Genomic DNA, 20563 nt, shown 5'->3' on the forward strand with positions numbered 1-20563 from the left:
GACTTTACGCAACATTTGACATTCAGAAGAATATAGCCTGAAGTATGTCCTGGGAACTAGTTACCAATATTGGGCAAGGACCTCAGAGTCATGTTTAAGCATGTGGATTTCAGAAAAATGTATTGCTTAACAGCAAATAAGAACATTGTAAATAAGCTATACAGTTTTAATTGCAGTTGAATGCCATATTGGTGTCATGACAGCTTCTATCAAAATGGGTTCTAGTAGGTACGCATAAAGTTGTTGGCATCAAATAATGCATAATTCCTTCCTGTCCAGTTTTCATTTCTACTGTATTGTCCACAATTTCAGCAACAGTTGTAGGTTGCTGGTGCAAGCAAAGAGGAATACTTTAGACCAATATTAATTCAGGGGAAGGGTAACCTGGAATTTTGCATTACAAAAAATATATAAGGGACATGAATGTTCCACTGAGGTTATCTATATATTATCCACCACCAACAACAAGTCTAGTACACTGAGTAAGCATTTGCTCTTGGGAATTTTATAAACATATGCTGAGTCATTCGAGATATTTTTGAGCTTCTATATGAAAACAGAAGTAGCAAAATGTATAACAGAAGTGTGCACTGTTGACTTGCCTTAAAAAGCTGCATGAGCAGATTTTCCAAACGTGATCCTTTATGCAAGTTTAGGATTTCACTACAGTTATGAAACAGCTAAAAGTAAGGTACAGAACACTCAATACTGCAGTGTGATCTTTCAGAAGTTCTGTTAATGTCAACAATCCCAGCAATAGACAGTTTTTTAACCAGCATGGTATACTTTTCTGGAATATAAAAAAAAATAGATACTGGATTGCATTAAGAGTAAAAAATGATGCACCAAGGGTTAGGGTTTTGGCTCAGGTTAATTCCTATAGCTAATAGTCCCGAAGTTTGCTAAGCCAACTGTAGTCTGTTTTTCGTAGTTTCTTTAATTCCTTTTCCTCAGACCTTGAAAGCTGTGGTGCCTGCTCCTCTAAGAGGTACTCTGTTTTAAATTCTTGCAGATTATCCAGCGAGTCCATTTCCTTTTCTGAATCATCATCATCTTGCTCTTTGTCACTGTCCATATCCTCATCTATTTCCTCAGTGACTTCTCTTTAAGAGAAAAAAAAAGAATAAGGTCAACTCACTTGTATTAAAGAAATAGGAGGGCTGTGTTTGTGTGTGAATCTTGTACTACTCACAACAAAAGGTTTCAGGTCTAAGACATTTGATCAGATTTCAAGAACTGAATCAGACAAGCTTAAGAAATACAAGACCTTCAGTACCCAATTTGTGGGTACTTAAAAAATACTTAGATCTGGTAAACTGCCTCTCTTGTGAAAAGCCAACTTACCCATTTCCATGCTTGGAGATGAGCAAGGAATTTACAAACATTGTACACAGGAATGAAGCTGAGGGCAAAACATAGGCTGGAGTTTGAAGCAACTGAAATGAGATGAACAGATTTTCCCATTTAACATCATGCAACACAACTTCAAACTATACAATTACTTTAGAACGAAAATGCTTAAGATCTTAATAACTGAGGTATGTCTTGCTTACTTTACCTGGTTGTGTCAGGTATGTCAGGTTAACACAGGTAACATTCTCTTCCTTACACAAATCCTTATTCAGCACCACTGTTTCAATACAAAATGTATTACTACAGTTCAGAAGCCACTGAATGCCTGGATTTGAGTGCTCACCTCTTTAACTGCAACTGTTCCTTGTGGATTCTGAACCCGAGCCACTAGCTGGTCCTTCTGTTTATCCAGATCAGTCTGATGCTGTTGTCTGTGTCTCCCCAACAGTAGGGAGAATGGAGTGACAGGAGTGCTCTCATCTATTGAAAGCTAAACCACAAAGGAGCATTTAGAAGAGAAATACGGTAAAAGAAATTCTGCTTTATGGCACTTTAATGTAGGCACTATCAGTGACAAGTAAGAATGTTATGGGCAATCATACAACTTAATTTCCATGCAGAGAATATAATAAAAATAATAAAAAAAAATAAAAAAAGTTTTCATAATCATTATGCCTTCAAATTAAAAGTCTTTTTGGAGAAGCACCTCGAGTTAAAAGGAAAAAAAGGAATTCCAATAAAAAAACCCAACATGCCAACATACGTACAATAGAAGGAGAAATGACAGTATAGGAAGACTGATATCTGGGAAGTTATGTTTTCATTCAAAGATGCAAGTGAACATACCTGTTTGCTTGAAGCCACTATCCGGTCTTCTTCTGATTTTGTAACGAATGTCATCAGATCCTGAAAAAAACAACAATAAAAGTAAACAATAAAAAAGTGATTTACTGTCTGCACAGGACATTTAAACAAGATAAATTTATAAGATATAAAGAGATTTGTGCCATGCTTGATTGTGGCAGCTGTATTCCTTGAATATTAAATTTGTAAATTTAAAACTAATTCCCCATAAGAATACACAATTACGAGGAATGCGTTCTGGGTCTACTCCATAACTGAACATATAACTGCTAAATATAAACAATTACACATTTGTTAATGTAAGAGGTTCACGCAGTTGTACTATAATCCATACAACTTAAAAATACTACAAGTTATTTTTAAGCTAAATGTTAATACTAATCAAATCAATATAAAGATTGTTAGTGGTGGGTGTGAAAGGCATCTTGACTGCATATATCTTTGATCTTTTAAACACAGTGAAACTTAAATGTCATTCATTTGGTATTGTCATAAGTAACATTACAAATGTGTTCTTTATTGAGTATTTTAGGTGATTATTGTAGACTTTTATCGAATCCTTTTACTCATTGAATGCTAACCATCTTTTGTTCATCATTCAATTAATATTTTATTGACAGTCTTGCATTTTAAAGATTTTGTTAGCACCGACCTTTTCTTTGATGCCTACGTTTGTATATCAGTGTCTAAAATACTCTGTGAAGTTGCCAGAAGATTAATTCATCAAGAGGTGTACATTCTTGAGGCACAATAAACTAAAAGTTTGCAAATTAAGAGCACGTAACTCAAGAACAACCTACATATAACGGGTGATCCTTCAAGATGCTACAAATAGCTATATGAAAGATGGAAGTCTTTGGCAGAATCACTATTATTAATAAGTAACAATAACTACATTTACATATTCACCCCAAAGGTTCTGAGTGCTTCATATGTAAGAGGGAACCCAGTTCATGCATTACTGAAGTAGGGCCACTTAAGTGTTGCAAAACGTACTGTGTAGTGAGGATGCTGGCACATCAGGCAGAGAAGTGAAACAGAATAAGAAATACAACAACTGTGTAATGACCTAACAAATGTAAAATAAAGACCTGAAACTACAAAAATCTCAAGATCCCAACTGTAAGCAGAATTGTGTTCTGAAATGCTCTTCCTGTTTTAACAATCCAGGACCTGAAACTATGAATTATTTCAAATGTAAGCTCTACCACTTTACGCAACAATCAAAAGGTGAGAGTTTTTTTTTTACCATGTGCTCTGAAAGGAAGTAGAGTCGGGACCTGTTCAACCACTGGCTGCTCTCTGAGCAGTTGTCCTCTGCCATCTCTCGGGGAGCGAAGACTGCGCGCTGCACCTGGCCGAGACACACCGCCTTGTGGACATACAGGGGCCGCGGCTCGCTTGGTTTGAACACGAACACTGAGGGGAAACGCAGCGTGTTTATTTCAGACGGTGGTTTTCACTGCTTCGTGACACACCGTCAAAATATGTTAGCTTAAAAACCCTCTCTCCCATATTTAAAGGTTGAAGGTTTACATTTTGAAAATTTTAAAAGTGCAAAGGTAAGGTAAAAAGGTAATCAGGTAGGACAGCGATAACTCTTAGAATTCATTCAGCTTTATTTAAATCATTAAATTGAACTACAGTGGTGGTTTAGTGTGCATGGTGCTTTGAAAAAAAGCACAAAATGAATATGGATTAAGAAAGACGTTTTCAGCAGCCTAAATCATTGATTCCTAAAAGAATACAGGATTCATACTCACAGTCAGAGCTTCCAGATGCAAATGAAAATGCAGCAATGTTTTCAGATAAAGGATCAGCCTCAAGGCAAATGACATTTAAATCTGCGCTCCATTCCACTTGGGGGAAAATAAAAACAAACATTAAGTTTTAATATCAGCTAAACTTAATTGATGACAATACAACAAAATGTTTTTAGAGCACTTACATTTACAAGTCAGCAGGTTCCAACAGCAGAGCAAGTTATTAGTGGTGGTACCAAGGAGGTACTTTGAACAGCTTAGCCTCCCAAAACAAAGTTTCCTACAAGATCAAAAGAGTCAGTTTCAACAACTATTTCAGCCCATGACAAAGTGGTTTACAAAGTTACAAATTACAAAATTACAAATCACAAAGTGGTTTAATGCATTAAACAGATTACAGCCATTAAACCATGACTTTGATCTGAGATGCATACTTCACTAGATTACTTCAGTACATATTAGAATATTTAAGTTAAATTAAAAATTAGAACTGAATTTCTGTTTTAGTCTAACTACAATGTCCTGAGGATGCACACAGGGAATAACTGACAGTAACAAGTTTAATTTTAACTGCTGCACACAACACTGAAAAATAATCTGCAATATTGCTGATTCATGCTTCACAGCAGACACAGAAATAACATCAATCAATGAAAGGCATTTTTTAAATTTTGATTTGACACATAAAAACTGCTTTAACTGCTGGTTATATTATATAGAATCTCATTACAGCACTAGTAACATTTTACATTCAAAGATGCACTTATAAATAATAGGAACAGCAAGATGCCTCAATATTTTTTTAACATCAGGCAGCAGATGTAATATAAACAAAGCCTTTTCACTTCTCACTACAAAATGTAGCTTGGTCTTGAAAACCAACATTAGATATGAGTAAATTCATTGTTGACTAAATTCCTTGTAATACCAACTTCCTTAGGTATTCCTTTATTGATTGAATATGATCCAGAGGAAGCATATAATAGTGATCTGTTCTTTTAAGACTGCATTTAATTTTCTGACTACAGGCACTTTTCTAAATCAACTGAACATTTACCAATCAGTGAATTCGTTTCAGAATACTCTGAACTTTTACACCATGCAACAATATATTGGAGTCAGAACTGTGCAGAGATTAGGGAGTATATATTATCACCTCGCATATTTGACCACATTAGTACTTTCACATGCTTTCTTAACATATACATGAAAGCCATTTGGTAAAATCAAGGCATTCCTTGAATTCTGATTTTCTTTTCCGATTATTAATGAGCCAGAAACATAGCAGAGGTGAGAATTAAAATAAAACAACATAAAGGCTTTCCAGCTTTCCAACTCAGCAGCAGACGTGTTATAATCTTGCACAATAAGCATTTTAAACTCCTGTAATACCATGCAAGAAAGCTCAACAGAAACTAGAGCAGAGTTCATTTCAGGTTTCAAGACTTTGGAACTCACATGCTTATAATTAGGTGACATGCTTGCAAAGTGGAAAGAGACAGCCAGAGCTGGCTTGAGAGCATTTTGCTTTGAATAGATCTATCCTGATCTACTGAATGTTTCTCAATGTTTTATGCGTCTTAGACTGTAAAACTAGAAGGTCAGTTTTAACTACTTTTTAACAAAATAAATTTACTTAAATTGCTAATAGGTGGAACAGTGGAGGGGAATGAAATAAACTGTTCTATAAATCTTTCAGGAATGTATTTTTTTAAATTTATCTCTTTGTTTAATAAAACATCAAGCAGACTGGTCTTCCCTCTTAGCAAAAAAAAACCCATGGATTGCTTTGTTTCAGTTTTTGGGAATAAGAAAAAAGCCTTTATTTTTAGACCTTATTTTCCCTGGAGGCTGACAGAATGTGCACAGGAGGTCCCAGGAGTCAGGGTTCCATATGGTGACAATCTCTTGGAAACTGACAGCCAGCAAGGAACCGTCCGCAGAGAAGCAACAGTTTGTGACACTCAGATTGTGGTAGCTGCCCACAAAGTCACAAGTCCAGCACGCTTCCTGATCTGGAGGCAAACAAAAACGTGTTTAAACGTCATTTTTCTTTAACACATAATTCTTTGGTCTTCTTCTTGAGAAAGCTATTACATTTTCTATTAAATCCTGAACTAAGCTGTCTGAAACAAAAAAAAAAGGGAATAGATCTTTAGGTTGTGATATATTTCTGGAACTAAACGCTCATGTTATGCAATGCATGAAAATTTAGCTGTGAAACCAATTTTGATCACTTAGGATACATACCAGAATTCTCTCCCAAGAGCCAGGCTTTAAACTGCCCATCCTTTCCTGCTGTCACCAACATGCTGGTTTCGTTGGCATTGCAGAAACAGAGAGCTGTGATCTGACCCTCATGGGGGGATGTTACTGTGGTATTCAGCACAAAGCTTAAATAAAAATATAAGAGTATTAATTTCGCACATTTAAAATCCCCCTTCATGATAATGAAGTCATAAAAAGAAAGTTATGTACCCAAGTTCATGGCATTCAATCTATTGATCTTGATCCTTGTATACAAGACATTAAGGAGGTAATTCATACATGGTTTAAACATATAACCATGTTCATGTATCATGACAACAGTTATGGTTAAAAAAAAACAAAACGAGTTGGTATTCAAGTGAAAGAGCTCAAGTGGGGCGATGGAGCTGATGGTAAAGGGTGCTGTGACAATGGCTTGAGGAATTTGAGTGCTTGAAATCTGCACTTCCCCTACAGAATAGAATGGATGCATTTAGGCGCAGGGCTTGTTAGAAAGACTCCGCTGAAGGACATGGCATGATCAGTGCTGAGATGGTCATCACCACATGAGAGTAAAAATGCAAGGGAAGTGAGTATTATCAAGGTTCAGAAATGAACCTTGTTTTCACCAGCAACACATAGTGAGACACCACATTTTGTTTAAAGTCCAAAGGTAAAAAAGGTGTGGAAAAAATTTCAAGCACTCAGCAGCACATTACAGTAACACCAAGACACAGTTGAAATCATAATCATAACACATAAATGGAGGTGCATTTCAGTCACACTTATTTTTTCCTGAGAGAAATGGAAAAAGCCTACTTGCGAACTATAAATTCAAATCTCTGTTTTGTGGAATTTTCTGATGTTTTCAAATGTTAAGACTTAGAAATGAACAAACTACCAAACGGACTAGACGTGCTGAAAAATTACAAACAAATAGAGGCTATTCTTATTATTCAATCAGAATACATGTCATACGCGAAAAGCAAATAATTAAATCATACATATGTTCACTTTAAATCTTCTTACTGGTTATAAGTCTTGATTTTATATTCCAAAAGAACAATTCTGTCACATATTTGAGAAAAATCCAAATCAATAAAAAAGGAATTTGTAAAATTGATACATTTCCATTTCGCTGTTAAAACTGATGCAGAATTCATGCTGTGAAAAAGGGTACACTTGTTATCTGTACTGCAACAAATATGCAAAGCTCCCATCATCATACAATACAGCATAATCAGCAGTATGAAACTAACCTCTGTGTCTGCTCGTCATAGCCCCACATTTTCAGCATCACCTCCCATTCAGACAACTTGTCTTTCCTTTCTTCAACAGTTGCTAACCAAGAACCTTGGGCATCAAATGCAGCTTTGACCACTTCAAACTGCTGCAGGCCTGACTCATGGATATACTCCTGCTGCACTATGTCAAGCTGTTAATAAAATGTACAAAAATAACATCAGAAACAAAAATCTATCTTTTCTAAATCTTATAAATTAACAATCTTCTAATTTATTGTTATAAAGTAATCGATGTATAACGCAATCTCGATACTCTTTTTTTTGCTGATAACCTCATTTTAATGTAATTTCAACGTAAATACTGAATTATTTCCACCTTTGATGGAGCGAGATAAACAGTATTTTTTATCGCATTATTAATTATAGAAGCTTCCGGGTATACAGCAAACTGCATCATACAATGTGCCATAAATTGTTGTCTTACAGAGGCAAATATTTTTTTTCTGTCTAAATGGTAAGCAAGATTTTAGATGCGTCATGCAAGACATGGCTTTATGGTTGCAAGAGTCATTTTGAAGTGCAATTAAAACATCTACTTACATTATACAACTGCTTGTCATGCTGGAGAGAATAAAAGAGCAAATGTCCAGGCTTCCCGTTTAGCACTAATGCTTTACTTCTTGGGTCAATCATTAAATTGGTCTTGATGTTATCTCCTTAAAAAATGAGTCCATAAGCTCCAAGTTAATTGGTGGTGATCAACTTTTTTAACACAAATGCTGTATATATATATTATTCCATTTACATACCTTTAACCAGGCCTTGGATTACACCAATGACTTTCAGGTTACTCTGGATAATTGTGATCTCTGACGGTTAAGAAAAGAAACAATATTTTTTCAGCCTGACTAAAATCCAGCACCAGGCAATATTTCCAGAATGCTAAGAACATGTCAGCAGCTTTTTTAAAGCCAAAGCACATTTTACTCAAAGCTCACTTCACTTATATTTAGCAAAAAGTCTTGAAGTGCAGCCGATCTCTAAACCACACAAATCTTGGTATATAAAAAAAAGACTTTTTTTTAGATGAGAACAGTTCTGAAGTACTGCTTCAATATTTCAAGAGTTCAATGGGAAGAAAATATGCACAATAGGGAAAGGTGAAAAGAGACTTTAAACATTAAAAGTAGCAGAGAACAAAAGCCTCACTGTTGTCGCTGTGAGAGGTGCAGTAAAGCACTCCATCTGGAGATGCACAGACATATTCAATAGCAGCTCCCAGACGAGGCAGGAAATCCTTTCTAGTTTCTTCTCCATAGCGCCACTGTACTAACACTGACTCTATTCCACCACTCAGCATATTAGTACCTGGGAACACATTCAGAAAAACAAAGTTTTTAGTTAGTAAGCAAGAAAAACGATTATAGTAAATTTCACTTTGGGTTAAAGTTTATACCCTACAACACTGTTAAATACTGTTATTTAAAGACCTTACCTGCAGGTGTAAAAGACAGATCCTTTACAATATTATGGTGCCAGTGCTGTGTGGAGTATGTGTATTCCTTTTTCTGATTAAAATTTCTCCTGTAAACAAGATACATAAGTTATCCAAATTTACAAGTTACTATAATTCACACTTTTTTCAGATGGAGTATAAATGTGATAAACCCATTTGATGTTAAAACCTGTTTAATATCAAAGAAAGACATATACAAATCTTTACCAGATCAGATGGCCTATAATTCAAAACCGAAGGCTGAAATTCTAAATTTTTTGTATTTGGACATATATAAAATAACAAGCTGGATGGTAATTCTGTTTAGGAAAGAGTTTCACACTGACACCTGACGACATTTATATCTACATTTGAACTGCAAACAGAATTGTTTTGAATAAATACCCACCATAAAAACACTTCAAGTCAGAAAATGTTTGTCTGGTCTCAAAAAACATACCTAATTTTTGGACAATAAAAGATGTGGCCAGGTGATATTCTAAATAACCACTAACTTATCAACCCTCACAGTTAAGATGCCATGTTCTTTTTCTGAAGCCATTTTTAATTAATCAAAATTTAAGTCACAACCAACTTAACTTTAGCCATGCTTCACTGGCTGCATCAGATCTATGAAACTATGAAGTATCTCACTGCTAACATGAACATCCTACCTCTTTAAATAAAACAAAATCAAGTGACAATAAAGACTATTATAATAATATTCCAAGAAAAGCACATCAATCGAACCTGTCAATGATCAGTGTTGCATATGCACAGAGTGCTACAGGAATAGAGTGGGACTGAGCTGATAACTGGAGTGGCTGTGTTGAAAAAAAAAATCCATGTTGGGAAATTATAAAACAAAGAGCAACTGCCAATAACTTTTTTTTTTATAATTCCATTCAGAGATAGATTTAAACCAAATTAACTTTTATGGCTGCTGCTTTACATAATCCTTCTTTGCAAACTGCCTCCATCTGTGTAAGACAGACAAATGTAATCAGATCTCCAGGTTTCCAATTAAAGTAATACATAATCTTAATAAAACCTATTGCATTCTAACCCTTTTGACTTTATTTCGGCACTATGCCAGGACAGCACAAGTCAACGGGTTCAATTTTAGAGAGGTCAAAATGGGACACTGATTAACAAACTTATTTTCAAAAGTTGTGATGGTCAAAAAGTTAAGGTGCCAGCCTTTGGAAACTTTTAAAGGCAAATGGGTTCTCCTTTCAAACCCTGTTCACAGAATTAGTGATTACTGCTCTTGAGAAGTCTATATTTATAGTGGATACTCTGCTTGAAATGTCTGTCTGTCAAAAGTTTCAGTAGTGGAATAATGGCTAGGGTTCTAGAATCCCTCCCAAGACAGTTGGGGACACTACCCTTGACCTATATGTCTACTGCACTATAGTTTAGTAAGATCTAATGTGTACTGGTTAATAGCTGTCAATCTAGAGGTATTGTTACTGTGAATTACACAAATCAATTTTGTTTTAAATGCTTCTATATCTGAAACTTATTTTTAAGTGATGAAGAATCCTAGTTCATCACTCATGGGGCACCAGTGGGTCATTTTCCGCCACCAAAGAAGTCAAACTGTAGAGTATCAATGATGCAATGTTTACAATAATGCAATATCCAGGTTGAAGCAATCTTAACTAGTAACAGAAACTTCCACATTGGAAAAATATCTAAACTGAGCCTCAAATTGTGAAATGGTATGCAAAACTACAGTCTTTAATCAAATAAAATTGCTAATGTTTAAGTGGTTGCAATGACAACATTTAAAACCCAATTTTGCACAACAGAATGAGCAGGAATTTGGGGGGGTTTGCTAAAAGATACAATAACCTCATATTTCATTTTTTTTGTGTTGTTTTTACCCCCAAGGATGGTGTTGCAATCAGACTTTTAAGAACATTAACTTGTTTTAACAACACAATAAAAATCAAATGTGTACAATCTTAAACGTTTCAGATTAATACCAGGTGGCTACAACTACAATGACTCTTCTGATTAATACACCCATACTTTTTTCAGCATGAAACTTGAATATATGGCATCTTTACTGTGGAAAAATCAGCAAAGCAAAACTTTCATTGCTGTACATACCACAGCCTTATCTTCCCATCTTCATGGCCAGTGGCTATGCAGTCCTCTTTCGGGTGACAGGTAACACATGTGAACATATTCTTGGCTCCCTTTTTATCAGTAGCTTTTAAAGCCAGCCTTAAGGGGAAAAAACAAGTTGTACATTTTATTTTAGTTTTTTTTTAAGAAGCCACTGATCTGAAAAGAAATCATAATACAAACAAGACAGATGATCAAGTTGACAATCTTGGTCATCTCATGCCTCAGTGTTGGAGGTCAGGAAATGACTACAATTCTTACAATATTATGGTAAAACTAATGTAATCACAAATGAATAAATAAATTAAAAAATGTTGTATATTTTTGGATAAAATGGATCTCCTTTCTAACTTCCCACAAAGTCATAAAAACTGTAGTGGGGAAGGCTTTATATGATAAAAGGAACAATTACCTGTAAGTCTTTTGTTTCTTGAAAAAGTACACAGACATATGTAGACCTTTCACAGAAGCAATATATGTGCCCTGTACAACAAAAGAAAAAAAACAAGATTAAACCCGCGTACAAATATACAGGAATAAAAATAAGTCCAACCACATTCCATTTTGAAACATTCCAACTATTACATACACAATGCAGTTCAACGGGAGAATAAAAAGTGTCATTCTTAGACATGCTCAGACTTTATAACAGCTACAACTATATTAAAATATTTTTTAAATGATAGATTGCACTGTATTTTAATGGGTCTGTCAGTCCTGTGCTGCATCATCACGGAGATGATTTTTCAGTTGACCCCAAAGGTCAATTCTCACAACTGAAGAGAGAGTTTGAACATGTGAAGCGATGCGCATCTCGTACCCCTCTTCCAAAAGAGGTTGCCTTTGGGGCAGGGTTGACATTACTTAACAGGATGGACACATCTCTGGCTTCTACCTCCTGGTCGGACACTTTTGGAAGCTGAACAGAAACCAACTGAAAAGCCTCTGCCAAAACAAGACAAAACCAAATGTCAAAAACATCTGCAAGTACCTCTTAGTAAAAAGTGCAACAGATCGGGTACAAATTAACTTCAGAAGGAATCTACCTATTATGTGTGGATATAGCAGTAACTAATTTGTCACAGCCTTCACTGGGAAGGATAAGTTAAGGTGGATTCCTAATATGACATCCCAGTGGAGTATTAAAATTGTCATGATCAATGGGGACTATTTCAGGCCTATTCAGGACTATTTCATCACACACTGGCACAAGTCCTGTGTACCTTAAAGCACAGGATGTTCTTAAAACTAATGATTAACACAGGACATCACGTTATTATTCCCTTGTATGCTTTTGAAGTTCTGCCCTTGATATAACACTACATGGGAGACTTAATTAAGCATTTTAAAATACCGGGGTCTCGTGATGACACAAAGGGGCTCCTCCTGGCAAACAGAAAAACCAGGAACTTATTACAATAAGAATTATATTGATGGATGTGAAACAATTTAGAATTTCTGTACCAAGCACATACTCTGTTTGGTCTAGTTGTTGACATTATCCTGTAATCTGAACAGCTGCCAAATTTTAAAAAAATGCTTTTGCTACAAATATTACATAGAAGACAATATTACACTTGTGAAAGACTTCAGATGATACTGAAAGAATCTGCATTATGCCTCTGGTATATAAACCTATATGTGGTTCAGGTGGGTAGCTGCGTCAGCATGCGTAGGCTGCAAAGGAACAAATAATAGGTTTATTCCATGCTGAAAAAAAGAAGAAAGAAAACACAATGTTTTGGCCGTGGAACCTTCTTCAGGTGCGAGAAAGACAAGGCAGTAAGCAAAGGTAATGTAGCGGGAGAACAAAGGACCTGCCTTACTACATGTGGTTCTGGTGGGTAGCTGAAGAGAGAACAAAGAATTTGTTCTCCCGCTACATTACCTTTGCTTACTGCCTTGTCTTTCTCACACCTGAAGAAGGCTCCACGGCCAAAACGTTGTGTTTTCTTTCTTCTTTTTTTCAGCATGGAATAAACAATTACTTGTTCCTTTAAACCTATATGTACCTCGCATGGCTGAAATTAAAAATTGATACACATATAGTGTTTTGACATTTGTGCAACATCTAGCAGATTTAAACATCACCTGTCAGCAACAGTTCAAATGTAATAAAAATTAATAAAAATTTGTGTTTTTTCAAATAAATGCAAAGTTAATTACTGGCCACTAGTAGGTATGCAGTCAGCATGTGTTTTTGTCAGTCCCACCCACAGAAACAGTAGATTTTAAAATACTGCCTAAAAGGATATACAAATAAGCCTTTAAATACAAAGAGAGGCTGCACTAAAGGTTTAAACTAAAAGCACTGGCACTTGTTACTTAGTGCTGATATTCACATACTTGTAATACCTTTCAGGACCAAATCAATACTGAAGAAAATATAGTAAATAATTAACCACTGCATGTGGGTTTAAGTCAGTTAATGAATTTCCTGTAGACATGACAACAGAAAAACCTGACCAGTGATTTCAGTTACATTCACTGATGATATAATGACACTTGCTCTCCGATAGGCAAAATGTCAAGAACTCCCCAACTGTTATTCTTTGCATTTCTCTATCATTACTGATGCAGAAATTCTATACACTTTTTTTTCCATCCAGCTCCAGACAGTGCCATACTTAGTGTCTGAAGTAGCAGTAAGAAAAAAGCAGTAATAATAAGAGAATGAGAGAATATAGTAATTTTCCTAAAAGCATTCTTACCATTGTGCCTTTTAATTAAACTGCACCACATTAAAGCAAACATGTAGTAAGGTAAGGTACAAGAATTGGTTAATTCCGTGCTGAAAAGAGAAGAGAGAAAACATGTTTCGGCTGTGGAGCCATCTTCAGGTGTGAGCTCACTGCGTTTTCTCTCTTCTCTTTTCAGCATGGAATAAACCTATTACTTGTTCCTTTGCAGACTATGCATGCTGACGCAGCTACCCACCTGAACCACATGTAGTAAGGTAGGTCATTTGTTTCACTGTTACTGTGCATGTTACTTGAAATCAAAGAGTTATTTACTTGCATGAATAATCATTCATGTTTTAACAAAAAGTTGGGGAACAGTTGGGGAATGACAGTGTTTTGGTGTCTATTCATATCAATTCTATCCTGATTTAGGAGTACAATGTAAAAACATGTGTGCTCCAGATTGGAATAGGATTAAAAACATCCACAACTCCAGCAGGAGTACTGCATTAATCAAACCATCATTTGGTTACTGTGAAGAATTAAGTCCAGTGTAGAAATGACCAATCAACAAGCAAATTATCCTGAATCCATTATTAGGACATCAATGTTTTTAATAGAAAAATGAAGCCAGAACTGGCTTTAAATTTTACCTGATTCTTTGTTGCTTTCCATGGGGATGATGAGAAAAACTGTTCCTTCATGGTCAGGTGAGACATACAGGGCTAAGAGTTTGTAGCCAATTACAAACGTCTAAAGAAATAACAAAATACAATTAAACATATGCATACTGCACAAGGAAAGTAATGAATTTAAATAAGTGTGAAGTGTGGAACAATGCATTACCTTAATCAGAATGCCATCAGTGAAGTCCCACAGCTTAACAGTGCCATCTACAGAGCAGGAATAAACCTGCAAATAGAAGGGTTAAAAATCTCCTGTTAAAATACCTAAACATAGAAAGGATGCACAAAAGGACACAAGGTCTTATTTTACCCGTCCTAGGGAGTGCCCCAATCACGTACTCTCAAGTGGAAGACACAAGAATTCATTTGAGTCTTCTTGAAGTACAGCTTAATGAAAAAAATTTTAACACTGCAGTTACTGCTGTCACAAATACGAACCACATTTAGTTCTTAAATATTGATACTTCTTCGTGATCTTTATTTAATGCTGTATTTACAACTTTATAGAACACAATGACAAATCATATTTAGAAATGGATAATTCAATTGATCCTCTCTCAGGGAATTTTCCCATCACAATTGTGATTTGTTTCTGCTGAAATATCAGCTGGTATGTTGCCTGTAGCAGCAAAACTAGCAGTGTAGATCATTTTGGAATGGACAAGCTATGCACCAGTTTTCAATAACAACTTACAGGTACTGTAGACTGCAAAAACAGTCTCACCATTACACCTCTCACCATATCATTATAAAAAGACACATTACGTGTAACATGGATGGTCAATCATGGTTCTGGAGACCCACAATCTGGTAGTTTTTATTAGCTATATCAATTATGAAACATTGAGACAAATTGTTTTCTTTGCTTAAGCAGGAGAGTTGGTCAACACAATAGTTTAGGGATCATTTCGAATTAAAATACCAGCATCTTGTTGCATTTAATGCCCAGAGCTGACCATTTCTAATTCAAGCTCTCATGCTCCAGACTTTTACTCTGATCGTCCTGACCTATAATAATTTACTAAGGCACTCCTCTTCTTGTTTTATAAAAACACAAGCACACTTTGAATCCATACTCTTGCATCTTTTATCTCCATATGAGCTCTTTACCATAGTATTACATTAATTTGACTGGAAATTTGTCAAGACTCTTTCAACAGATTTTAAGTTATGAAATGCCATAATTAAAGATAATCGGTAGTGTAGTACACCTAGTAATTTGAACTTTTGAGGTTTAATTATGTAAAAGAACTCAGTTGGAAAGAAATCCAGCAGATGTGTGGAGATCTAGGACCAAACTAGGTAGTCCCAATATCTACAAGGAGGGCCTGGACTTTTTCTTGACAATACAGTGCCTTGCAAAACTAATCAGACCCTTGACCAATTCTCTCATTTTACTGAATTACAAACCCTACATTCAAATTTTGTCCTCTGTGATATTTTTATTTCAAAGCACTGAAACTCAAAATTAATTATTTTTCTATGACACTGTTTTATTAGAAAATATTCTTAAGAAAAATAAAAAACTGAAATATGCTGTTTGCATACGTATTCAATCCCCGTGTTGCAGAAGCTCTAAGTTTACACAGGTCAAAAACAATTGCCCTAACGAGGACACAACTGCCTTACAATTGGCCCCTACCTGTGAAACATTAAAATAACCGCCACATTTTCTGGATAAAAACCTCACAGTGCTTAGAAATAAAAATATCACAGAGAACTAAATTTCAATGTAGGATTTGGAATTCAATAAAATGAGAGAATTGGTCAAGGGTTTGAATACTTTGGCAAGGCACTATACAGTGGTGTGAAAAAGTGTTTGCCCCCTTCCTGATCTCTTATTTTTTTGCATGTTTGTCACACTGAAATGTTTCAGATCATCAAACAAATTGAAATATTAGACAAAGATAACACAAGTAAACACAAAATGCAGTTTTTAAATGAAGGCTTTTATTATTAAGGGAAAAAAAAAATCCAAACCTACATGGCCCTGTGTGAAAAAGTGATTGCCCCCTAAACCTAATAACTGGTTGGGCCACCCTTAGCAGCAACAACAGCAATCAAGCGTTTGCGATAACTGGCAATGAGTCTTTTACAGCGCTGTGGAGGAATTTTGGCCCACTCATCTTTGCAGAATTGTTGTAATTCAGCCACATTGGAGGGTTTTCGAGCCTTAACCGCTTTTTTAAGGTCATGCCACAACATCTCAATTGGATTCAGGTCAGGACTTTGACTAGGCCACTCCAAAGTCTTCATTTTGTTTTTCTTAAGCCATTCAGAGGTGGACTTGCTGGTGTGTTTTGGATCATTGTCCTGCTGCAGAACCCAAGTGCGCTTCAGCTTGAGGTCACGAACAGATTGCCGGACATTCTCCTTCAGGATTTTTTGGTAGACAGCAGAATTCATGGTTCCATTTACCACAGCAAGTCTTCCAGGTCCTGAAGCAGCAAAACAGCCCCAGACCATCACACTACCACCATCATATTTTACTGTTGGTATGATGTTCCTTTTCTGAAATGCTGTGTTACTTTTACGCCAGATGTAATGGGACACACACCCTCCAAAAAGTTCAACTTTTGTCTCGTCAGTCAACAGAGTATTTTCCCAAAAGTCTTGGGGATCATCAAGATGTTTTCTGGCAAAACTGAGACGAGTCTTTATGTTCTTTTTGCTCAGCAGTGGTTTTCGTCTTGGAACTCTGCCATGCAGGCCATTTTTGCCCAGTCTCTTTCTTATGGTGGAGTCATGAACACTGACCTTAACTGAGGCAAGTGAAGCCTGCAGTTCTTTGGATGTTGTTGTGGGGCTTTTTCTGACCTCTTGGATGAGTTGTCGCTGCGCTCTTGGGGTAATTTTGGTCGGCCGGCCACTCCTGGGAAGGTTCACCACTGTTCCATGTTTTCGCCATTTGTGGATAATGGCTCTCACTGTGGTTTGCTGGAGTCCCAAAGCTTTAGACATGGCTTTATAACCTTTTCCAGACTGATAAATCTCAATTACTCTGTTTCTCATTTGTTCCTGAATTTCTTTGGATCGCAGCATGATGTCTAGCTTTTGAGGATCTTTTGGTCTACTTCACTTTGTCAGGCAGGTCCTATTTAAGTGATTTCTTGATTGAGAACAAGTGTGGCAGTAATCAGGCCTGGGTGTGGCTAGAGAAACTGAACTCAGCTTTCCAAAGATGTGATAAACCACAGTTGATTTATGTTTTAACAGGGGGGGCAATCACTTTTTCACACAGGGCCATGTAGGTTTGGATTTTTTTTTTCCCTTAATAATAAAAAGCTTCATTTAAAAACTGCATTTTGTGTTTACTTGTGTTATCTTTGTCTAATATTTCAATTTGTTTGAAACATTTCAGTGTGACAAACATGCAAAAAAATAAGAAATCAGGAAGGGGGCAAACACTTTTTCACACCACTGTATATCCCAAAAGGCTCCCCGAGATCAACAATCATAAGGTAGTCAGTAAAGGAACTGAGATTAATAAATTAATTATGTACACTTTTAGTGCAAAAAAGAAAAGTGAAAAGAAAATGACAAGTGTGTAATTGGGTAGAAACACAGACGACCACGAGACGTCAATTGTTAGATGAAGTGGTGCAGATTCCTATACACTCGATGTACACTAAAATGCCTGGAGGCAAACAGACCTGGAGGTGGTTTGATGGGTTTAAGGCAATGCCAGTAACAAGGTCCGAGTGTCCGTGTAGGATGCGGACACATTCTTCTGTCGCGGTGCTGTAGACTTTCACCGAATCCCCTGACGAGCAAAGTAAGAACCTGGAACATGAACGTTTATAGTTATGCAATAAATATGCTAATGTTCCATTCACAAACACTTCTGGCCGTGGAAGGTCAACGTGTCACCTGAAGAGCTGGGATTGGACTCCTCAGATAGACCCTTTGTATTTAGTAATACTATCCACATCTGTGCAGGCAAGCGTGCCATCTCTTAAATAATATTTCAATTTTTGCTCCAGAAACCCCGTATACGAAAATTGTTCTATACAATGATAATTTCTACTTTGAGAAAAAATACAAATCGAAACTGTATTTCCAGGAAACAAAGATTACTGCTTTTACCAAGCAAAACTATATATTTAACGCCATAAAAACGCCTTCTATTATTCAATCTATATGGCTTCGAATTTCAACAAGCGCAATGCAACTTGTATTACAAAGAGTTTGGGCTCTGGGATACTACCGATGACGTTAATGAGGAATAAAAGCTCCACGTTTACATAAAACATTGTTCATATATTAATACCCACAAACATAACTTATAACATATTTTTATTACCACCTCATAACCTATTACGGTCTTCCAACGATTATACCAACCAGCGATTCCCATGCAAAATAATGCTTCGTTAATATTTTTGTACAAGTAGAAGATAGCCATTCAAGTATACGTAAATGCAGCATGTTTCGCAGATGCCAAAATTTTTATAAGTCAAAAATACACTCATCAGATTTACTAAAGCACTCTTCATCTCTTTTTATAAAAACATGTCAACACTTACTTTGAATCTAGCGTGAAAACAGGTTTTCTGAAGTTTATTTTGCTACCACCACTCCGAACCACGCGGATTTCTCCGGGCTCCACCATCTTCTTTCCAATGTCTGAACTCTAACCTCTGCACTCTAACCCAGCCATCGCCACAAAAACAGGAAGTGCAGTTACGCGTGGTTAGGTTTCCTTAGTAGAGTCTTTTCCTAAAGTGTGATGTACTATTTATTCGTCTTTAAACAGTTCTGTAATTTAACTACGATATTAAATTTGGGTATTGCTTTCTTCATGGTGTACCAAACGTTCCGTGAAATATGATTTGTTTAGCTATTTTTTTGCTTGATAAGCTGCTGCTAAGAATTTTGAGATACAGCAAGTAGTATTTCTGCTGCTGTGAGACAGTATTGTATATAGTATATATACGTTTTCGATTTATTTAACTGTACAAGGAAGCAAAATAAGCCTTAACTTGTGGACTGTTTTCTTATGGAACTGAAAACCTTTAAAGATAATGCATACCAATGTTGTTGATGATATTCTTTCATCACTTTATTTTATAATAAATCCGTAGAACATTCACAGTGCTATCGTTGATTTTTTTGGTTAGTGTAGACGATTACTAATAAACTGTCTTTCCGAATGAAATTGTTTATTGCTGACATTAATTAGTATAAGCATTTACATGTTTTATTACTTTCATCACGATATTTTAAACACTTGTGGTTTAACCTAAAGGTGAGAAGATAATCCATTGTTCTGGTAAACCTTTAAATCTTACCTTCCAGCTCTTCACATTTTTCTATAGGTTTATGTGAGTGAAACACTCTAGAAATAACCTTGCAAGGCAACACACTGGGTGTTGCATTTTTAAAAGACCTTGTTATACCTTATTTTATTTGGGTAGGGTAGGATACAGTAAAATTCTAGGAATTGCTGCATTATTTCCAGACCTTTTGATATTTCAGACTTTTGATATTTTTGGTGATTTAGTACAGTATGCCCTTTCAGTTTTCATCAGAGAAAATAACAAGGGAATTAGAGACAAGATTTCAAATCCTCAAAGCCATTGACAACTCCAGTACAGGTTCTTTTTCTCCTATACTTTGTCAGCAAGACTTTTGAGGATTTTAACTTGTCTTATGTTTCCTCGTAATCTTGTTTAAGACATAAAGGTTCAGGTACTTCAGTCTGTTAGTGTACTATAGGGCATTTTCTAAAGCCCTGGAATGTATCTAGTTACTCTTCTCTGGATGGATTCCAGAGCAAATGTATCTTTCTTATAATATTGTGACCACAATTGTAAATGGTATTCTAAATGAGGCCTGCCTGTTGGCCTCATTTTAACATAACATCCCTAGATGTAAATTTTGACTATATCCTAACTTTTTGCCCTTTTATTACTTCTCCATATTGTCTAGAAGATGTAAATGATTTGTCAACATAAACACCTAATACTTTTTCCTAAATAGCCTCTTCTAGCTCAGAGGTACCTATTTTGTATTTAAATTTTGTTTTTGCTACCTGCACGTCAAACCCTACAGCTGTCTTAATCAGAGACCATTTGCCAAGTAAAGGTTTATT

The 20563-nt window shown here is 35.9% G+C and overlaps 1 protein-coding gene across 1 annotated transcript; it reads right to left on the bottom strand.

Annotated features, from left to right (window-relative positions):
- Positions 1-709: 709 nt before the first annotated feature.
- On the bottom strand, positions 710-19113 carry wdr75 (WD repeat domain 75). Its single transcript, XM_088930642.1, has 21 exons — positions 18996-19113; positions 18123-18252; positions 14630-14695; positions 14437-14536; positions 11923-12047; positions 11515-11585; positions 11085-11201; positions 8967-9055; positions 8681-8839; positions 8281-8340; positions 8072-8187; positions 7487-7662; positions 6231-6373; positions 5815-5995; positions 4166-4260; positions 3981-4076; positions 3467-3636; positions 2200-2259; positions 1697-1843; positions 1345-1436; positions 710-1103 (listed from the first exon to the last, which is right to left on the bottom strand). Exons 1-21 carry the CDS (start codon positions 19079-19081, stop codon positions 884-886), a joined length of 2499 nt encoding a protein of 832 aa, XP_088786768.1. The 5' UTR covers positions 19082-19113; the 3' UTR covers positions 710-883.
- Positions 19114-20563: the final 1450 nt, after the last annotated feature.

This window comes from Atractosteus spatula, chromosome 13, assembly GCF_055471065.1.
Source record: "Atractosteus spatula isolate fAtrSpa1 chromosome 13, fAtrSpa1.hap1, whole genome shotgun sequence".
NCBI lineage: Eukaryota > Metazoa > Chordata > Actinopteri > Semionotiformes > Lepisosteidae > Atractosteus > Atractosteus spatula.

Excerpts from the sequence above, each read along its gene's own strand:
- wdr75 (XM_088930642.1), bottom strand. The coding sequence starts at position 19,081 with ATGGTGGAGCCCGGAGAAATCCGCGTGGTTCGGAGTGGTGGTAGCAAA. Across the intron at positions 12,048-14,436 it reads GGAAAGCAACAAAGAATCAG|AGGCTTTTCAGTTGGTTTCT; the intron begins GTAAAATTTAAA and ends TTGTTTTGGCAG. Across the intron at positions 8,840-8,966 it reads TCTGTCTTTTACACCTGCAG|GTACTAATATGCTGAGTGGT; the intron begins GTAAGGTCTTTA and ends ATGTGTTCCCAG.